General features: G+C 38.5%; 1 protein-coding gene across 4 annotated transcripts in view; it reads right to left on the reverse strand.

Moving 5' to 3' along the window:
* Positions 1-16467, reverse strand: part of LOC136247628 (hemicentin-1-like) — an 82851-nt gene extending 66384 nt beyond the window's left edge. For 3 of the 4 annotated variants that reach the window (XR_010697672.1, XM_066039398.1, XM_066039397.1), the window contains exons 1-5: positions 16388-16467; positions 2073-2426; positions 1028-1402; positions 675-965; positions 109-438 (exon numbers count right to left, since the gene is read on the reverse strand). Coding sequence is in view for 3 of the 4 variants with exons in the window: in XM_066039398.1 (XP_065895470.1) it covers positions 109-438; positions 675-965; positions 1028-1402; positions 2073-2426; positions 16388-16442 (1405 nt within the window). In the remaining variant the exon portion in view is untranslated. Of the gene's footprint in view, positions 1-108; positions 439-674; positions 966-1027; positions 1403-2072; positions 2427-15927; positions 16006-16387 lie in introns of those variants that run through there. The other variant, XM_066039399.1, reaches the window with a different exon arrangement.
* Between the last annotated feature and the right edge of the window lie 3594 nt (positions 16468-20061).

Below are 20061 nucleotides of genomic sequence, written 5' to 3' on the forward strand. Positions count from 1 at the left end.
GCAGGTACATAATGCCTGGTGGGAGAAGATTTTTAGACCCTTTATTAAATGCACACGAATACCACAAGTATACCATGTACACAGCAAACTGTTCCACCACATGTGTACCTGATATCTGAAGTGTTAAAGGTCTACTGGTGGTATAATCGTTACCACCAATGATCACAGTACAACTGATGGTACCAGCATCCTCTGCCAGTAGATTATTACCAGTTACATTTTGTGTTGTCTGACCAGTAGGAAAACATGTTGGAGTATCATGGATGTCGTTAGTAAAGCATGTAGTGTCCCACTGGTAGGTTACAGGGGTTGATGGTGAGGGGTCCACCATACATGTCAGAGTGACACTACTGAATATAGGATAGTCAAATTTGTTAATAGATCCACTAACTGGTGTACCAGCTGGATTACTGATTATGTTAACTGTAGCACCTATACCTACACACAAAAAAGCATTACAACAATACAACAATGTACAACACAAAAAACCTGCTAATTGATCACACGTAACTTGCTACTTAGTGCACACATGACATTAAAAATAAATGTTGGCAATCACTGTAAATTGACCAAAAAAGGTAAGAGTACGTATATAAAGGTAATTAGGCATGTATATATTAGAAATACAGCTGAGTAATACAGCTGAGTAGCATTCTATGCACAACTGCATTTACCTATAACATTGAACATCTGACTAGCACTTCCAATAGGATTAGTCACAGTACATGTGTATGTTCCACTATCACTTCTAGTAACACTATTAATGAAGTAGATAGCACGGAACACTGCACTGGAATTAGTATGGGTCACTGTAGTGATACTAGTGGACTGTACTATTGGACCTATATCCTTCCTCCATGTGAATGTGTCTGGGGGAGAACCTTGAGAGGTACAGGACAACGTGAGGGAATCACCAACAACAACTGTTACAGTAGACGATGATGGAGAGTCTATTGTTGGAGCAGCTGTGTAGAGAGATGCAAGATGGTTAACAATGAGGTGATGGGGTACATATCAAGTGACTCACTTCTTTCACCGAAGTACACACCCAGCCTCATTGTTAGCATCATTCCTAAACTATTTGTAATCATACATGAGTATACACCTTCAGCATCAGTAGTAAATGCTTGACACTGCTGCAGATCAAGTACTCCGATGGAGTTACTAATAGGTGCTCCACGTGGTTGCACTACAAGACTATTACATGCTCCATTAGGAATTTGAGTTCCATCAAAATACCATCCACCCAGTGCATTATTATTATTACTACCAGTAGGTCCCATTCCAGTCACACAATGAGCAATCAGATTACCAGCACCCACTTCAGTAACAAATGAGTAATCAGCAAGAACACTTGCAGTACTAAAGTCAGCCCCAGTGGTAAAGTTGGTTATGGCAATGCCTACATTGAGTCAATCCACACAAAACAGTGATTACAAAATGATTACCCCAGCTCCATGCATAATAAAACAAGCTCCTACCTTAGAAGTATTTCCTATGCATTTCAAAGAAACTGTATACCCTGTACATGCAGGTCAGTAGATATGTACTGACAACCCTGGAACATCTGTTTGTACTGCATACACAGCCTCACGACAGCTACAAGCACTTTCGCACAAAAAAATTGTATGCTGAATGGTATGTGTATATGACTATATAACAGCTTAATTATATCAAACCTCAACTGGATTAGGGTTGAGATAAATAGTTTAAAGCCTGGAAATTTCATTCAGTTTTATAACATTCGGATACTGCTCTACCTCACCAAAGCTTTGTTACCGTGGATACTAACAAGTTGAATCAGTTGCACAAGTATTGTCACTCCTTGTGGAAGCTACCATTTTATGTATTTTCTGGTGTAGTTATAGTATAAACAATGGCTACAGTGGAGCTATAACAAAGTGTTGGAGTTTGTATTACAGTGCGCATCCTAATAACCAACAGTTGTGTTCATTAATTGTTGACATGACATTTGTAACAAAGCTTTGGTAAAAGAAGCTTTGGAGGATGTATTTGTACATTCGTTCCAACCCTAAACTGTATGGTAATGTAAAAAGCATAGAGTAAGTTACCTGAAATTTGAAGTGTGAATTGATCACTTGTATAGTCTATGCCATTAATGGATGCATTACAAGTGATGGTACCAGCATCTTCTGCAGTCACATTATTATCAGATACAGTTTCTACCATCTCACCAGTAGGGAAACATGTTGGACTACCACCATTATGACCAGGGTTAGTGTAGCATCCTGTAGTATTCCACTCAAAGCTTCCCACTGCAAACACTGACCCATCACTTGATGTTACATTACATGTCAGAGTGACACTACTCAATATAGGATAGTCAAATGTGTTGGCAGATCCACTAACTGGTGTACCAGCTGGATTACTGACTATGGTGACTGTATATGTCTGACCATCAACACCTACGTCATAGCATATGCAACTTAAGCACACAGTATACCAATACTAACACATGGAGTTTATAAGCACCTAAGGCATTCTACCGAATGCTTACACTGCTTGAAGTTTCTTGGTTTACTAATTTGTTAAGATGCCTTACTGTAGATATACAGATAGTAAAGTGTCAGTAGACTTAAGTATATGGAACATAATTATTTTACTAAGTTTTAAACTCTCAGTAAAACATCAGTGAATGCAGGTTTACTGAAAAACTACTAAAATAACAAACAATTAACTGTTCCATGTACTGGGGATATACCACTGTAGTAAACTAAGATACTTCAAGCAGTGTTATGAACTCACATTAATACACACACAACCCTACTTCTGAGACTATGGACACTTTTACAGAAACATTGTGCAAGGGGCCCCAAAACGAGAGCAAATATTTTGGTCCCAACAGTCCATACAGGGTAATTTGTTTGCAGCTGAATTCTCTACAGGGTGACTTTTTTTGTAGCTGGTCTCTCTACAGGGTGACTTAATTGCCTGTAGCTGAACTCTGTACAAAGTGATCTGTTTGTAGCTGAACTCTCTACAGGGTGAATTGGTTTCCCTACAGAGTGACTTGCAATGGTCTGAATCGCTAGAGCAATTTATTTGTAGCTGCATGGTGATTGTTCTATTAGAATATCTCAACAGCTGAATGCTCCATTAGGATTACTGTTCTATTAGAGTATCTTGATCTCGCTTTTGCTACACATAGTTCATTTTTGAATCATAACTAAGTGGTTTGTAATCCGATTCTTCTGTACTACTGCAAGGACTTTCTATGATGATTATTTCAGCTACATACTGATTTTCAGCTCTTTGCTCTAGGCGGTTTGCCTGGTAGGCATGAATACTAATTAATTTTTCCATAAAATTTGATCTTGTAATTGTGACACAGGTTGGTATTGTGTCATAACTCGATGACCTTTACTGGACTCTTTTCAAACTACAAAAAGGCACTCCTACGATGGTTACTCCATATACATAGCAATTTTCAGCTCATTCCTTCAAGTGGTTTACCCTGTGGACATGACAGAAGTTCAACCTTATTTTACACGAATACTGTAGATTCCCTAAAAATTTGATGGAAATAAATTAATTCTGTTCATATCTGGCCGAACAATTAGAAAAAATGTACCAACCCGGTGCTATTGTCAAATTTTTAGAGATCTGTCCCTAGTATAGTCTGCATGTTTCATGGCTATGTTATTTGTGATCCATTTACTGCTTATTTTCTGGATTTCTTTCTACAGGGACCAACAGGAATGCCTTGCAGCAGAACTGGCGATACTGGCCACAACACACACTTGGCTGCAGCACTAACTTATACACCATGATTGCCTACTTATCCAGGAGAGATGATCAATGTCAATAATACATCGCTTTTGAATACAATCACTCAAACACAATATTAAGGATTTCAACTAATAAAAATAGAAACCATAATCGCAATACCTGTAGCTAATATTGTTAAACTAGCTATCTCGTGATAATTAATTAAATCTCACTACCAGATGCTGCATTAAGTGTTCCATGACTTAACAGAGCATTATCTGAGGGTGTATCATGTTTGTGGGTTCCAGGAGAGAAGTAATTCTATGAACAGAAACAAAGATCATTTTGCCATAACTGCACCAGCATGATGTCACACGATGATATCATTATGCAGGTTGTCTGAACAATTTCACACTTGGTGCTTCATCCAGCATTGAGGTAGCATATTGTGTGAGATCACTGGGAATTCTTAGTAATGAATAGACCTTCGTCAACTAGTACTTCAAGTGCCAAAAAATGAGCAGACTAATAATTAGAAACTTTCCATGCACTTGCCGAAATTTAGAGCACATTGCATTCAAAGCACAGGGAGTGCCGAATATTTAGAGATGCTGAAATTTTAGGGAATCTATGGTAATCGGTCATACCTCTGTGAATGTTCATCGGATTCCTACCAAACGTAGTACTGATATCTGCAGTAATGAGCTCTTTAAGTGTTGCATTGGTGTTATATGGCAGATTTTGCGAAGTGTGCAAAAAGAAGAAAAGACGAAGAAATTAAAACAAAATTTTGGCCACTCATATCTCGGAAATAGTTGGAGTGGTTTTCTTCAAATTTGGTATGTAGGCTTCCCTACCTGGCCAGCACGTCTGTAGCAAATTTGGTTCCAATCAGATAAGGGATAACAGAGCTACAAATGTGTAGGCATGAGGCTATTGTGCTCCCAAAGTGAGCATTATGCTTTTGAGCAGTGCTCAAAAAATCACCCATTATGCTTTTGAGAATTGCCCATTATTCCCAAACTTATGCCAACATAATTGGCTAATCATGCCAGTTTATTGCTGCATCACACTATTTTCACTGATGTTTAAGTTTCAAATAGTCTTCATTCTTCAGCTGGTTGCTGTATTAGAGTATTTCATTCCTATGTGACTACTTTATTAGAGTAAATAATAAATAATATTCAGTGACTGTTCTATTAGAGTTCCTGACTGCTCTATTAGAGTATCTCAATTCTTTTAACAGAATTGTGCAAATTTGCATATTTTCCTACTGTTAAAGCTTTATAATCACCTCAAAATGCTAGCATTCTCACACATACCTATTATGCTCGAAATTATACTGGCATTAATTGTCGCATCCCTACATATGTTTGAAAATTGCATTTTCTTTCTTCCTGTCAATATACTCACGTGAGGTGCGCCGGCTTCTTGGGCCGCACGACACACTACTGTGTGCCTTGATCTCTAAGGAAGATCGGTAGGAGTTTAGGGCAAAGGAACAGGCAGCGTGGTTGCTCTTCAGTATTGGTGAAGTAATGGAGATGAAGGCAATGTGTGCCAAAAAGAATAACTCCATCCTTTGTCAACCATCTGTGGATGCAGTCCAGGCATGTCATTGATGAAATGGAATGGTTGGCTTCCCATACACTTACCCTTTTACGTTGCTGTCTTAGTGGACGTACTAAGCCAAAAGCTAAGAATGTGAATAGAAAAGGAGAGACAAGAGTTCGGATGTTTGACATGGATAGGATATAGTTGCTGTATGGTGTGCCATTCCGTAGATTCTTAATTCTTCAACAAGAGGCTGAAACATTTCCTCCATATCGCCTGTTTTCTCCTTTACATGGTAGGCTTGTTAGGTTATTTATACACAAGAATAGGATCACGCATGCTCAAAGCATGACATATGGCTTTCTGAGATGCTTTAGTTGTAGTAGCTGTCAGTGTCATACATCCAACATTATTAGGAAGTAAGCTCCTAATTTCTCCCAAATTTGCAAACTCCTTTCAAAATGATTTCTCCCTATTGAAATAAATGAAGATATGAAAAATACAATATGTTGTAAATACAAGAAACTAGTGGCATACTGTAGAAACTGCATTAACATCAAATGAATCTCTATGTAACTTACTACAGAATGTATACGTAAGTCAAAATCTTCTAGCTATGAACTTTTAAATGCAGCAAAACATTTCTTCTGCATTCCCCATATGCATATGGGTCAACTATGCATACGGGTTTGAACAGCCATAGAAGAGGTATATTTTAGGCCAACACAATTATTTTCCCTTACCATTCTTTTATACCATGAGCTTCATCCACAATGTACCCCACTAAGCGTTCCTGAAATATTGGTGGTTGTAAAACATCTCTCCACTCCACATCTGTCAACATTTTTTCAGGACTAAAGAATAATATCTCAGACTCTCCTGATAAAATTTTGTCGGCATTGCTAGTCTCACTCCCAACATGTACCCCTTGGATGCCATAGACTAACTTGGTCTTGTAGGAGTGCAGTCAAAGGACTCACAACTAAGAGAAAAGAATTGCTTTTGTGGAGCAGAGCATTATATAAGGTTGGCAAAATACAAAAGCAAATTGACTTTTCCTCTGCCAGTTGGCAAATTCACAAATACATTGTTTCCTCTCATAAAGCTTTGTACAGCCTGAACGTATTCCTCAGAAAGAATGGTAAATCCCAAACGTGTCATAGCAAGCATTAAAGTGTCGTCTAGCATCTTATCATCTCTCCTTAGAGTCAAAAGAGATGTCACATCGTACTCTCCGTGCAATATTAACAATCCAATAAACATCGATAAACAGATACACAGTTATAATTCACATTAGTCTCGCAGACCAGAAGTAGGGTCTGGCCTACAAGACTAATCTGACCCCATGTTGCAGCAACATTGGCCTCCCAGTAAAGTTCCCAGTCAAGCCTTTCACCTTCGATGATGTGTGAAGTGTGAATTCTTCATTGCAGTTGGAACAATGAGTGGTAAGTGTTGATGCTAGTCCATCACAATGTTATTATCATTATTATTACTAGACCTGGGGTAAATACAACCAAGTATAATCACTAACGGGGCCACCTACTAACGGGGCATGTACAAACAGTGCATAGCAACACAGTGTGTGCAGGTAGAAAAGATGCACAGAAATACAATTCTACAGGAATTGACTAGCACATAAACGCAAGGGATGTATTAGTATGCAATTACAATGAGTAATTATCCGACCATGGAGATGCGAGAATGTGAGATTGCACTTTAAATTGTGAGAATCATGGTATTGAATCTAATGCCTACAAGCAGTAAAGCTTAAACATTCAATGAATACTTAGTACATTAATTTTATGCAATTGTACATAATTTGTGTTACATAGACCAAAAAATAAATAAAAAATTTGGAGAACAAACGTGGCTGAAATGCAATACCAGAATTTCATGGATATGTTAGTGTGCACAAGTATGTGACTTAGCTACATATAATAATAGCAGTTACTAGCAAGCACAACCATGCACACAGCAATTATCAGCCTAAGGGCACATTTTGTGTATGTTGTATTTGTTCTCTCCATCAGTGTTCAGTACGTGGGATGCAATTTAGCAGTGAATATTTTTGTAGTTTTCTCAGGCCCATATCAGTGATCAGTCTGGGCAATCCAGGCACTAAAAGGCTTCAGGTGGGGAGCTATACATCATCACACACACTTACCAGCTGGAAACTGCACCTTCTTCACACAATGGCCTGCCCGGTGAGGTTTTCTCCCATCCCATACATGAGTGAAGGTAGCCTAGTTACGCTGGACTAAAGAAACAAGACTATGAAAGTGTTTTAACCAACACAAACTAACCTCCAGCAATTAGTAGCAACTTCCAATCAAACGGTTTATTAAGAAGGCATAGCAACTGCTAGTCTTCCAATTGAAACAGTCGCTATCGCCCACTGTCAAACACAAATGAATAGGTCGCTTATCCGGGGCGTCACGTGCTAACTGTTTTGATCGGCATTAATTGAATCGTCATACGTTTCTATCACCTCCACAAAACAGCCACCCATTATACGATTGTCTCTTCATACAACATGGATTCTATTCCTGGTGAGTACAAAGCCTTAGGCCTTGTAGTTTTCTCAAACATTATTTATTATTTAATCATTATTTATTCATTCATTATTAATGACATAATTTTAACCGCACTTCGTATTATCTTTAGTACTTGGTTGTATAATTATTAATGCTTTACAGTGATGTGTTTCATTTATTGTTACAGTGACCTGGTCATCAGCTGAATTTCTGCTGGTGGACGGGCAAGAGGTGGCATGGCTCACAACGCTATGTACATGGTCCTGAAGATTCTCCAGGTTAATGATTCTGCTACCATTCAATGGTGGTGATGGCGTGCTACTTGACACTGTCCTTAGTTTCTTGGGGACTTTCCTTTTTTTCGATTTGCCCCTGGAGACGTGTGTACTGGCATCCCACGTTTAATGTTTAATTTGCTATTGCTAAATAAAATATTGTGTATGAGTTATTTCTATCACTACACAGCTATAATTCACCTTAGAAGTCAAGAAATCAACTATCAGAGCTTACTGAGCTTAGTAGAATAACTTCGAATCGAACAAGAACTTCAGATGAATAGCATTAGCAGTTGGTGCGGTTAACTGTCACCCCAGTTTTATAGTACGCATGCGTGAATATGGTACTTCTACACTATAAGTTTTCTAGCCAAAAATATCGATTGTCCACCAGACTGTCAGTATTTCAGAGCCATTGGTTGGTAATTTATGGTAATGCCAAGTGACAGACGAGCCGAGTTTTGAACACAATGTTTGAGTTGCCCGTAGCACATTTTATTAAAAAGTTTTGTGGTTACAGGAAGCCTTCTTTTAAACAAAACTGGCAAGAAATAAAACAGGAGTTAAAATCTCTCGTCAGTCCCTCGATATTGGCTCTGTTTAAAGGTAGTGCATGTGAGATACTAGGGGGAATACGTAGTTTAGCTGATTTTTGGCTAGAAGTGGTTGGTAATTAACAATGCGCTCGCATTCTGTTGTGTTCAGTTGTGACCCTATGTGATGGACATTCTTCACTTAACAAACCTGCATGTTTATTACGTAGGTGATAGCGCATTGTATTGTGGAGAATAGTGTTGTTTTAGTATGGAGTTTTAGTTTTAGTTATAGCTAGTTTCATCAATAATTTTAGTTTTAGTTTTAGTAATCTTTCTTAATTGTTTTTAGTTATTGATTTAGTTATGGTTATTCACTCTTTGTTGTTTTAGTTTTAGTTATAGTTACAGTTAAAAACATGAAACTTTTTAGTTTTAGATACAGTTTTAGTTATGTACATCAAAATCTTTTAGTTCTAGTTCTAGTTAGAAACATGAAAACCTTTTAGTTTTAGTTACAGTTTTAGTTATGTACATGAAAATGTTTTAGTTCTAGTTCTATTTAAAAACTTGAAAACCTTTTAGTTTCAGACACGGTTTTGGTTATGTATCTGAAAACCTTTTAGTTATAGTTTTAGTTGTGCATAAGAAAACATTATTTTAGCTTTTATAGTAAGCACCAAGTGACTATATTTTATCTGAATGAAACTCTTGTTATAATTTCAGTACCATTTTACCAGCTTAGTAATACAAAATCTTTGTATTACAAGACCTGTCAATTTTTTTATAATATAGATTAATACAACACTTAATACAGTGCATTTGATGCAATCTCTCTGTCACAGGTATTCCTTATTCTTTCTTAGTAGAACTTCCCTTTCCAAGTTACTATCAGTAAATCTGTTGTGTTTGCCAGATGTCGATTCCCCACTTGTAGAAAATACTACTACTGCCTACATCACTACTACCTAGTATATACCTACATTACTGAGTTAATGAATTTTGGTGAAACAGTTTTTATTAGTTATAGATTTAATAGTATGTACATAACTATATGATATAGATATTTTAGTTGCATATAGTTTTAGAAGTAGTATCAAATACACTTAGCAAGCAGTTACAGTTTTAATAATAAGATCAACTTGCTATATTGTAAGCAGTTTTAGTTTTAGTAATAATATAGATTTGGTTATAGTTATAGTTTCAGTGATTATATACATTTGTTTTTAGTTATAGTCATAGTTTTAGTTAACTTAAATAATATTCACCTTACTAAAAGTACTTTTAGTTTAGTTACAGTTAACTGAAACAACACTAGTGGAGAAATTCTTGAAACAAGCAACACGTGCGTATCTGCACATTCACGGTATCCCGTAACCTTAGCTATGCAATAAAGAATAGCTTCAGTTAAATCATATGCCTTCCCATACCTTCTTTGGCAGGTTTTGAGATGGTATTATTTGGAAAAACGAAAACTAGTAAGCACCACTGGTTACAGGTTGGTTTCGTTCCCCCTTTAATATCAAGACAAGTTTCTCTGGGCAAAACAAGACTTACCACTGGTAAAACTGATACTTGGTGTCCAAAGTCACACAGCTTTGAACTATATATTTAAAGGCATAAAATTTGTTCAAAAAAAGTCCTGTTGTAGTTCAAGTAATTGCATCTGATTTTGGAGCCCATCTGATATTAGGTGAGTTACTCTACCTGTAGACTTTACCATAGATAATATACCCCCGTCTGGTGGTAGCAGCTCTGCAAAGTCATTTCCAATTAAGACGTATAATCGGAAAAAACGTCGATTCATGGGCACTCATCGTCTACAAATCACACTTGCATCCAATCAACAGTTTATATATTTAGGTTGTAGAGCACCTTATCTACTTTCTAAATATCCCCAGTTTATTTAATCAAATCGTTTTAATCATGAATTACAGCTCTTGAAATGTCACTGGAGTGATAATCGCACCATAAATTTAAGTATACAGATCGAAACTTGATTAAGTATACATTGTTTGAGGTATGTTTACAGGAAATGTGTATCATATACTTTTACGCCAGTCTGTCAATGTGAACACTTGCAAAGTTGTCAGTGTTATACAGTGAATTTCTATGGCCAAAACGTTTTCAGGCAAGTTCTTCCCAGTCCATTTGCTAGTCCGTTTTTACAGTCTGTTCCATGTTTTAGTCATGTCCCTCGGGTGTCGTGTTCACATAACTGAATGGGTGTGTTCTAACTGATTTGTGGTATGGGGCGTGCACAGATCCCATTTGTAACACAGAAGGCCAAACATGAAAGCAAGGCTAATATTGGCTACCGCTGAGCGCTGTGTACAAGGAACGATATTACTCACTAATTTCTGTCTTGATGGTTAGTTAATTCATTGTTAGCTAGTTTATTCATTGGTAGCGCGTTTGCCATGCACAAGCGCAAGGTGCCATCATCGATGCCAATCACTCCAGCCATTGTAACTACTGCTTCGCATCATTTAGACGGGTATAGCCAAAGTTTCTGATATTCATTGTTGAGTGGTTCAGCGCTCAGGCCCGTACGCAGGAATTTCAAAAGGGGGGTTCTAGATTGAAGCAGTAGGTGATCCCAGACACTGAGAAAGGTTTAATATTCAATATCCTGAGAATAGTCTCAAATTGCTTAAATGCTGAAATGCATCCACTGATTAAATAAACTTCTCACACATCATTGTGTTGACACAAATTCCTCTCAACATGGGCCCATTGCACACTAACGCAAACAAGAATAATGGTAGGGTATGCACACTCCATCATTTCTATGCTAGAAAGAATATAGCATGCAACAACGACCTGAAATAAACCTCTGAACATGATGCCAAAGTGTGCACAAACAGATATTAAGCCCAGTGCTTAAAGATAATCTGAAATTAATTTCATTTTGCGTTTAATGAAGAGCACACTTTCTGTTTCGCATGTGTAAACACAAACTTTAAAGGCTGTTAAGACACTACGTTTGACTTGGATTTTGTGGTCTGGTTAATTGCTGCAATTAGTTTAACGGCTGATCTTCAGTTTTACAGGTGACAGCTCGTGACAGGTAGGCTTAGTAACCAGCTGGCAAGGCACTGGCTACTACAAATACGATCTGTGTTATTGTGTTTGTTTAAACTTGTTTACAACACTAGGGTCATTCACTTCAGCTATAAGCTAATTCACCATTGTCCAAACATATCATCCATAATAAGAAAACAGCTGACAGACTCACACACTTGACACTTTAGAATTCATATCATTGAATGCAACAAGCCAGGCTTACTTGTTATAGTTAACAGTCTATCAGTCACAGTGCCCACCCAGTTTGGTGTTTATCATTGCTATTCCGGGCTCTTATTAGAAAATATTTAACAAATTGCGATTGGAATTAATGTGCGCTACCTGGAAGTCACATGCCGTTCAGCTGGTAAGAAGCCATGGAAGGCGTGTAATGAATACTAGAACACAGATTACAGTTGAAAAGATCGTTTTACAGTAAAAAAAATCCTGTTTAAAATAGGGGGTTCGACCGAACCCCCCTGTGTACGGGCCTGGGACACTATAATAGCTAGCCTAATTTACTGGCGAACGAGCATGTGGTATACAGTTACCGACTCAGCTTAAGCAGTTGTACTGCTTCCCTTTCATTCAAACGAGTACAGTGTTGTGTGTTTATTCGTTTCAGAGCGATTACCTCCTTGATGTATTAGCCTTAATTGTATTGTGACTTCCTGTGTCACGTGATCGGTCTGGTGTTTGATTTCGTTTGGACTAATTCAGTGGCCATACGCAGGTACATATCAGCTGCGATTGTTTACAACTGATTTGTGACGCTGGCGGGAGCCTTTGATATTCCCACGCACCATACTACAAGTATGATTTGTAGATGGTGAGTGTCCGTGAATCAACCTTTTTCCGATTATAGACCATGTGCGTGTCAAGGCATGGCACTTTTTACATCATCAAAATAATGTATCCGCCATTTTTGAGGGCAAAAACGTACGCATTCTATGCCTACGATTTTTTTTATGCTAATACGAAGGAATCGTGCTAAAAGATAGAGTACCGCTGGTATAAAGTAAGTTACTGGGTAAAAGTATATAACATATTTGCTGCATGGCAAGTTATTCCGCCTGGGAAGGTTTTTGCAATAGAACGCTTGATACTTTTGCCCTCACTTTTTTTCATAAACTATCGTGAAACTTGAAGCTGTAGCAACTTTTTTCCGGTTTTTGCCAGACCACGCCTTGGCACGCACAAAGTCTATATGAGTTGGAAATGACTTTGTAGGGCTGCTGCCACCAGACAAAGAAGCCGAGAAAGCTGATACTTGGTTTTCAAAGTCCCACAGCCTTGAACTATCTAAAGACATAAAATTTGTTTTAAAATTCCTGTTGGGTAGCTCACTCTCGTTAATTTTTTACAGTAATCATATCAAAACATATGTATGGAATTTGTCAAATCAAGAATTTTCAGGTGGTCAACAATAAGTTTCCAAAACACTGGGTTAAACCCTTACAAATTAAGAGTTATGCATTAAATAAACCCAGTATCTGTTTAAAACTTTTTTGAAACCTCAACTTGGTAAAACAGGCTGATCATAAAATCTCATCATTCTTTGTCATTCTTTGTCCAATGAAAAATACATATATTTTACACTACACACAAAAACACTAATTTACAACCTTTAACTCACAAAATCTCTACAGCACACCGCACAATAAAAGAAAGCCCTTGAATTTCTCTATCCCATTCCGACCGTACAAATGGGAAAATGTCACCATGGCGACAGTTGTTTACTGCTGATGATGACATAATATGCACTCCATACATTAACCTATTGGAAAATTTATTTATCTTGGCGGGAAAATCCCAATTTAAAAGTTGTTATTCTTAACCAAATTCACTAAATTTGGTATCATTCTACTCAGCAAAAGATGCTTAATAAGACTCCGACCGTACAAATTGTTAAACAGGTTAGTTTACAGGGATATGTTGAAGAAAGGTGTTTTTACGGGCATTCTGAACAAGTATAAATTTCGCCATAGATTATATAGTCATTACCCGGGATATGAAACGGAGTACTTCGCTTTTGACACTCCGTGTTGTTGAGGTGCTTAACTACAATGCACAGGTGATGGCAAACTCCTAAATGACTCGCTAAAAGAACTATTTGAAGGTGAGCTAAGATAAAAATAAGGTAGTTATTACCAAGCTACATTCTTTATCCTAGTTTTTTTTATCCAATTTATAGCACAGCTACCAGTAGTCAAACGTTAATAGCCGCTAGACCTTACAGAAAACTAGGAGAACTGCAGTGTGTACATATTCTGGTGACTCAGTCACCGGAATTCATGGCACTTATAAGCACCTTCCCGAGCAGATGTATAACAGCATGAGAGCAGCATGATCTGGCTACTGTAGTTGCTGTATGAAAGCATATGGCACTATCTATGCCGGCACGCATTCTGGACTAACTGGTCTTCGCACTTCAGTGACTGCTCCTGGGGCTGATGGGTTTTGTGTCGTACAAGACATAGACGACATTCGAATCTGTGACATTACAAGAACAGATCTAAGGAACAGTAAGATGATGCCTTATGCTACATGCGATGCTACACCCATATCATGTGAATGAACACCTGAAAAGTGGAAGAGGTAGTTACAGTAGTTTATACAAATGGAGTGTGCGATAATCGAGATGGTACTGTTTCATATCCCTGATAAAAGATATAGTCTGTGTCACTGTGTAATCACCATTAACTAAGACAATGCAACCAGATTTGCCTGAACAACAGGCATGAATGTAACATCTGCTAAAGAATTGGTGTAGCTGCGTGAAACCGTAGAGTGGGGGTGTTTATTATCTATGGTGAAGCATATGGTGACATCATTAATTGTCACTTGCTTCATCTAGAGTGTACCGGATTGCATTCATTTCCAACCAACCTCTGCAATTAAGCCTTTTCACAAGGTACTGGTGAAAAATTTATTGTACCAGAGATGCGATTAATGACATGATCAAACGATCGATGCCGCATGGTCATGGATGCAACCTCATAAATGGAATACCTCTGAGATTCACTAGTGCTAGATAGACATGCAAAGTTTCTTGAATGAATTACTGAACTCCAAGTGGCCGATGTAAAAATAATTTGAAGGACAGTCATATTTTATTACATTTTTCTACATACAGTGTGTTATATCACAATTATTGTGCTACAATTACATATACAACATGAGTACTTCCATTGTACTGCTAGATTTGCATGTGGTCAACTGACTACTGATTTACAAGTTGTGTTTCACAGTAAACGTTGGTATATGATGTACATGCAGATTTGAACAGCATATATATTATCACGTGGCCAGGTTGTATATGATGGCACTCTGCAGATAGCAGTGGAGACTACCATTAGCCTGACCATTAAAAAGTACAGCATCACCACTGACAACATATAGTGCTATTGTATTATGATGTCAGGTATGTGTCATCTAATGTGCCGTCTAGGGAAGTCTAATCAAAAAATTTCATCACTTGCCGAAGTCAGATATATACGATGAGATCCACTGAAACTGTTGAATAGCTCTCAAAAATGCAACTAGACAATTTAAAGTTTAGAAGACAAAGGCAACCAGGCTGCTCTATTAAAAGCAGCTGAATTGATGTTTCACATCTTTTGTAGTGCTAAATCACCTTCAGTAGTTACCGGCCAAAGCAGGCAGCTACCTCCATTGCTTCAGTGGTAGCTACACAACCTTCCTTTATTGGAATGGCAGGTTGTTTTCTACTAAATTTATCTGTATAACAAGTTAGTGTAATAAATACAACACATAGAAGTGTAAAATACATCACACATAATGAGTGAATTCTGTGAGTCATAGAAACAATCACCAGTAACACAACACTTTATTATATAACTCATCTCAAACTATAACAACAGTAGATAACTTTCAATATAAAAATTATTGAATTAGTACCAGCAGTTCAGCTTGGCAGGTCCACAAAAATTTCTTGTTGCTATTAACAACTCTTACAAACAGCAGTCCACAACCAGACGTACCAGGATGAAATCAATAATATAACCAGTTATTATTAATCTTGGGTGAGTTCTTTACTGTAGAAAAGCATCGGACTGTCTAAATAGAAGCGTTATTGCAATCAAAATGGTACGCAAAAATAGGCATGATCCGCTTCGCCCCAATTTCTCATAAATTCCATAGAAACGTCAAAACACGGCCGAATTTACCGCTTCTTTTTAGCAGCATGGTCTTTCAGTTACTTAAACTCACTTTTAAACGAACAAACAATGGAGTAGAGTCGGTAGTTTTGCTTCACCATCAAGCAAGAACGAGGATCGCATAAAAATAATTAACAACACGGATGCGGAATTTGGAATGTATTGTTGCTATTGGAGTGCGCGGTTACGTTACATATCCCGGGTAACGACTATATAATCTATGATTTCGCTGTACAAGGTTCCTTTTTCGCTTCCCATTCGTTACTACACAAAGAACTTGCACATGAATCGAATCGCCTTTCATCAAGGAATCTGATAAACCAAACAACTTCGTGTCTGTCAACCAGAGTACGCGGAAGTTATGGCACCTTGTTTAGAGTCAGTGTCATTTTATACGAAAAGGACGTAACCCATTCGGAAATCCAGAATATCTTACACAAGTTTTGATATGTGAGAAGATATTTCTCAGTCATGTGATGGCAGCACAGGACAGTAATTAACTATCTACGTACCTTCATTGAACAATAGCACAATTACCCACAAGAACCAGAGTTCTCTAGAGACCATCTTTGTCGATCGCACGTGAACCAGATGTAATTACTGGTGAGGGGTGCGCCTTAGTCTGGCGCCGCCCGCCCCTTCGCATAAAGTAAGGGTCTGGTGAAATATAAATACCTAATCATTTCAAAAGGAATTCAATTAGACAGCGCACATATGCTTGTTACGTCGGATGATTGCACTTCAATTCGAACAAAAGCATTGTGTTGCCAAGGCGATTTATGTGTGTGCCAGTCAACAAATCCTTAGTTAGTGCTCCACCATCTTTAGTCAGCAAATCCTCAATTGTTATTTCACCACCTACAGTCAGCAAGTCCTCAGTTAGTACTTCACCATCTGCAGTCAGCAAGTCCTCAGTTAATACTTCACCATCTACAGTCAGCAAGTCCTCAGTTATTACTTCACCATCTACAGTCAGCAAGTCCTCAGTTATTACTTCACCATCTACCATCAGCAAGTCCTCAGTTATTACTTCACCATCTACCGTCAGCAAGTCCTCAGTTATTACTTCACCATCTACTGTCAGCAAGTCCTCAGTTAATACTTCACCATCTACAGTCAGCAAGTCCTCAGTTAATACTTCACCATCTACCGTCAGCAAGTCCTCAGTTAATACTTCACCATCTACCGTCAGCAAGTCCTCAGTTAATACTTCACCATCTACAGTCAGCAAGTCCTCAGTTAATACTTCACCATCTACAGTCAGCAAGTCCTCAGTTATTACTTCACCATCTACCATCAGCAAGTCCTCAGTTATTACTTCACCATCTACCGTCAGCAAGTCCTCAGTTATTACTTCACCATCTACCATCAGCAAGTCCTCAGTTAATACTTCACCATCTACAGTCAGTAAGTCCTCAGTTAATACTTCACCATCTACCGTCAGCAAGTCCTCAATTGTTATTTCACCACCTACAGTCAGCAAGTCCTCAGTTAATACTTCACCACCTACAGTCAGCAAGTCCTCAGTTAGTACTTCACCATCTACAGTCAGCAAGTCCTCAGTTAGTACTTCACCATCTACAATCAGAAAGTCCTCAGTTAGTACTTCACCATCTACAGTCAGCAAGTCCTCAGTTAGTGCTTCACCATCTACAGTCGGCAAGTCCTCAGTTATTACTTCACCATCTACCGTCAGCAAGTCCTCAGTTAATACTTCACCATCTACAGTCAGCAAGTCCTCAGTTAGTACTTCACCATCTACCGTCAGCAAGTCCTCAGTTAATACTTCACCATCTACCGTCAGCAAGTCCTCAGTTAATACTTCACCATCTACCGTCAGCAAGTCCTCAGTTAATACTTCACCATCCTCAGTCAGTAAGTCCTCAGTTAATACTTCACCATCTACAGTCAGCAAGTCCTCAGTTAATACTTCACCATCTACTGTCAGCAAGTCCTCAGTTAATACTTCACCATCTACCGTCAGCAAGTCCTCAGTTAACACTTCACCATCTACAGTCAGTAAGTCCTCAGTTAATACTTCACCATCTACCGTCAGCAAGTCCTCAGTTAACACTTCACCATCTACAGTCAGCAAGTCCTCAGTTAGTACTTCACCATCTACAGTCAGCAAGTCCTCAGTTAGTGCTTCACCATCTACAGTCAGCAAGTCCTCAGTTAGTGCTTCACCATCTACAGTCAGCAAGTCCTCAGTTAGTGCTTCACCATCTACAGTCAGCAAGTCCTCAGTTAGTGCTTCACCATCTACAGTCAGCAAGTCCTCAGTTATTACTTCACCATCTACCATCAGCAAGTCCTCAGTTATTACTTCACCATCTACCATCAGCAAGTCCTCAGTTAATACTTCACCATCTACAGTCAGCAAGTCCTCAGTTAGTACTTCACCATCTACCGTCAGCAAGTCCTCAGTTATTACTTCACCATCTACCATCAGCAAGTCCTCAGTTAATACTTCACCTTCTACTGTCAGTAAGTCCTCAGTTATTACTTCACCATCTACAGTCAGCAAGTCCTCAGTTAATACTTCACCATCTACAGTTGGTAAGTCCTCAGTTAATACTTCAGTTAGTGAGTCATCAGTTGATAATTTAGTCAGCAAATCCTCAGTTAATACTTCATCATCTCCAGTTACTACAGCCGTTGCAGCTGATGATCCAGATCTTTTGTTATCTTTCCTTGTAGCCAGCCCCAGTCACACCCCGTCACCTGATTCAGATCTAAATGACTGTCCTTTGTGTAATAAGCATTTCTCCTCCTGTTCACATCTCTGGCAGCACATTAATTCTGTTCATATTTCAAGGTCTACCTTTCCACCTGCTGACTTTTTTTATTCTTGTAATCGTTTGATTTGCTCACAACCTTCCTGCCATTGGGCTTCTCACTTACGTTTTCGTAATTCTGGATGTAGGCATCTTCTGAGTACAGGAAAACATTGCGGTGCACCACTTGTAAATGCTAATACTGTGTCAAGCATTCCCTTATCTCAGTTGTCTATCCCATGTGCCTCCACTCCCCCTATCATTGATGAACCTTCCTCCACTATATCTGATCCATTACAAATTGGTTTAAACTCTGTTGCATGTGGCTCTTTTCAAGGTTCTGCGGCTATGGAATCTGAGGTACTTACCTTTATGATGGACCATGTTATGGTTTGTCCTGTTAATACTATTGCCCATGTTCCTCGTAGTGTCCGCCCTCTTTTAGCCAGGGTCTTAAGTGTTGAACTACGTAAAGCTTGCTCATCTTTTTGGGCTTTTGTTCGCTTGACTACTGTACAGCTCAACTATAACTTCACACACGCATGCAGGGGCGGATCCAGAGGGGGGGCTTTGGGGGCTGAAGCCCCCCCCCCTCCACTTCATATTTAGGCTTTACTTGATCAATATGCTGAGCATTATAATGAAATTTTGTCTTAGCATAATTATATGATCACTAATAATACAAATACTCATAAAACCACCTTATAAACATCTTTCCAAGGTATTATCAGTGGATTTATGCTAAAGTTTATGCAACAAGGACCTGGATCAGCATTGGAGGCGTACAAGATCGAGATACTCTAATAGAGCAGTCAGCTAACTACTCTAATAGAACATTCACTGGAAACATGTAGTTGATTCTGTTATGAACTTTTTCCAAATCTGCCTGCACCTATACATACAATGAAGTGCATTGGTCTGTTTAATGGGCTTCATTCATCTACTTGTGTAGTTAATATGTACGGCAATACTTAATTCAGGTACACAATCTCCATTGAAAATGCTCTCAGATTCAATCTTATATTGTTCAAATTTCAAAATTTTCCACTTTCGACATTATTATTCTAACATGCACCTATTCAGTGTTGTGCAATTGTGAGAGGGGTGCATCATGTACTTGGTTGTCTGTACCCACCCAAACGTTTCCATTAACAAGATGCTTCAGAGAGCCATACCTATAATCTAAAGGCAGTATATAAAATATCTACAGGCAGAAAATATTATGAATTTTATGCAGAAATGTCCCCAAATTGCAATATTTAGCATCTATTTTTCAAAATTTTCCTTGGGGGGCATGCCCCCAGACCCCCCTAGTTCCAGCATGCGGAGGGGAAGTGTGCTTTGCACACCTCTACCCAAGAGATTAGTACCTTGAGTTAGCCCCCCCCCCTTTATAAATCCTAGATCCG

Source organism: Dysidea avara, chromosome 2, assembly GCF_963678975.1.
Source record: "Dysidea avara chromosome 2, odDysAvar1.4, whole genome shotgun sequence".
NCBI classification, from domain to species: domain Eukaryota; kingdom Metazoa; phylum Porifera; class Demospongiae; order Dictyoceratida; family Dysideidae; genus Dysidea; species Dysidea avara.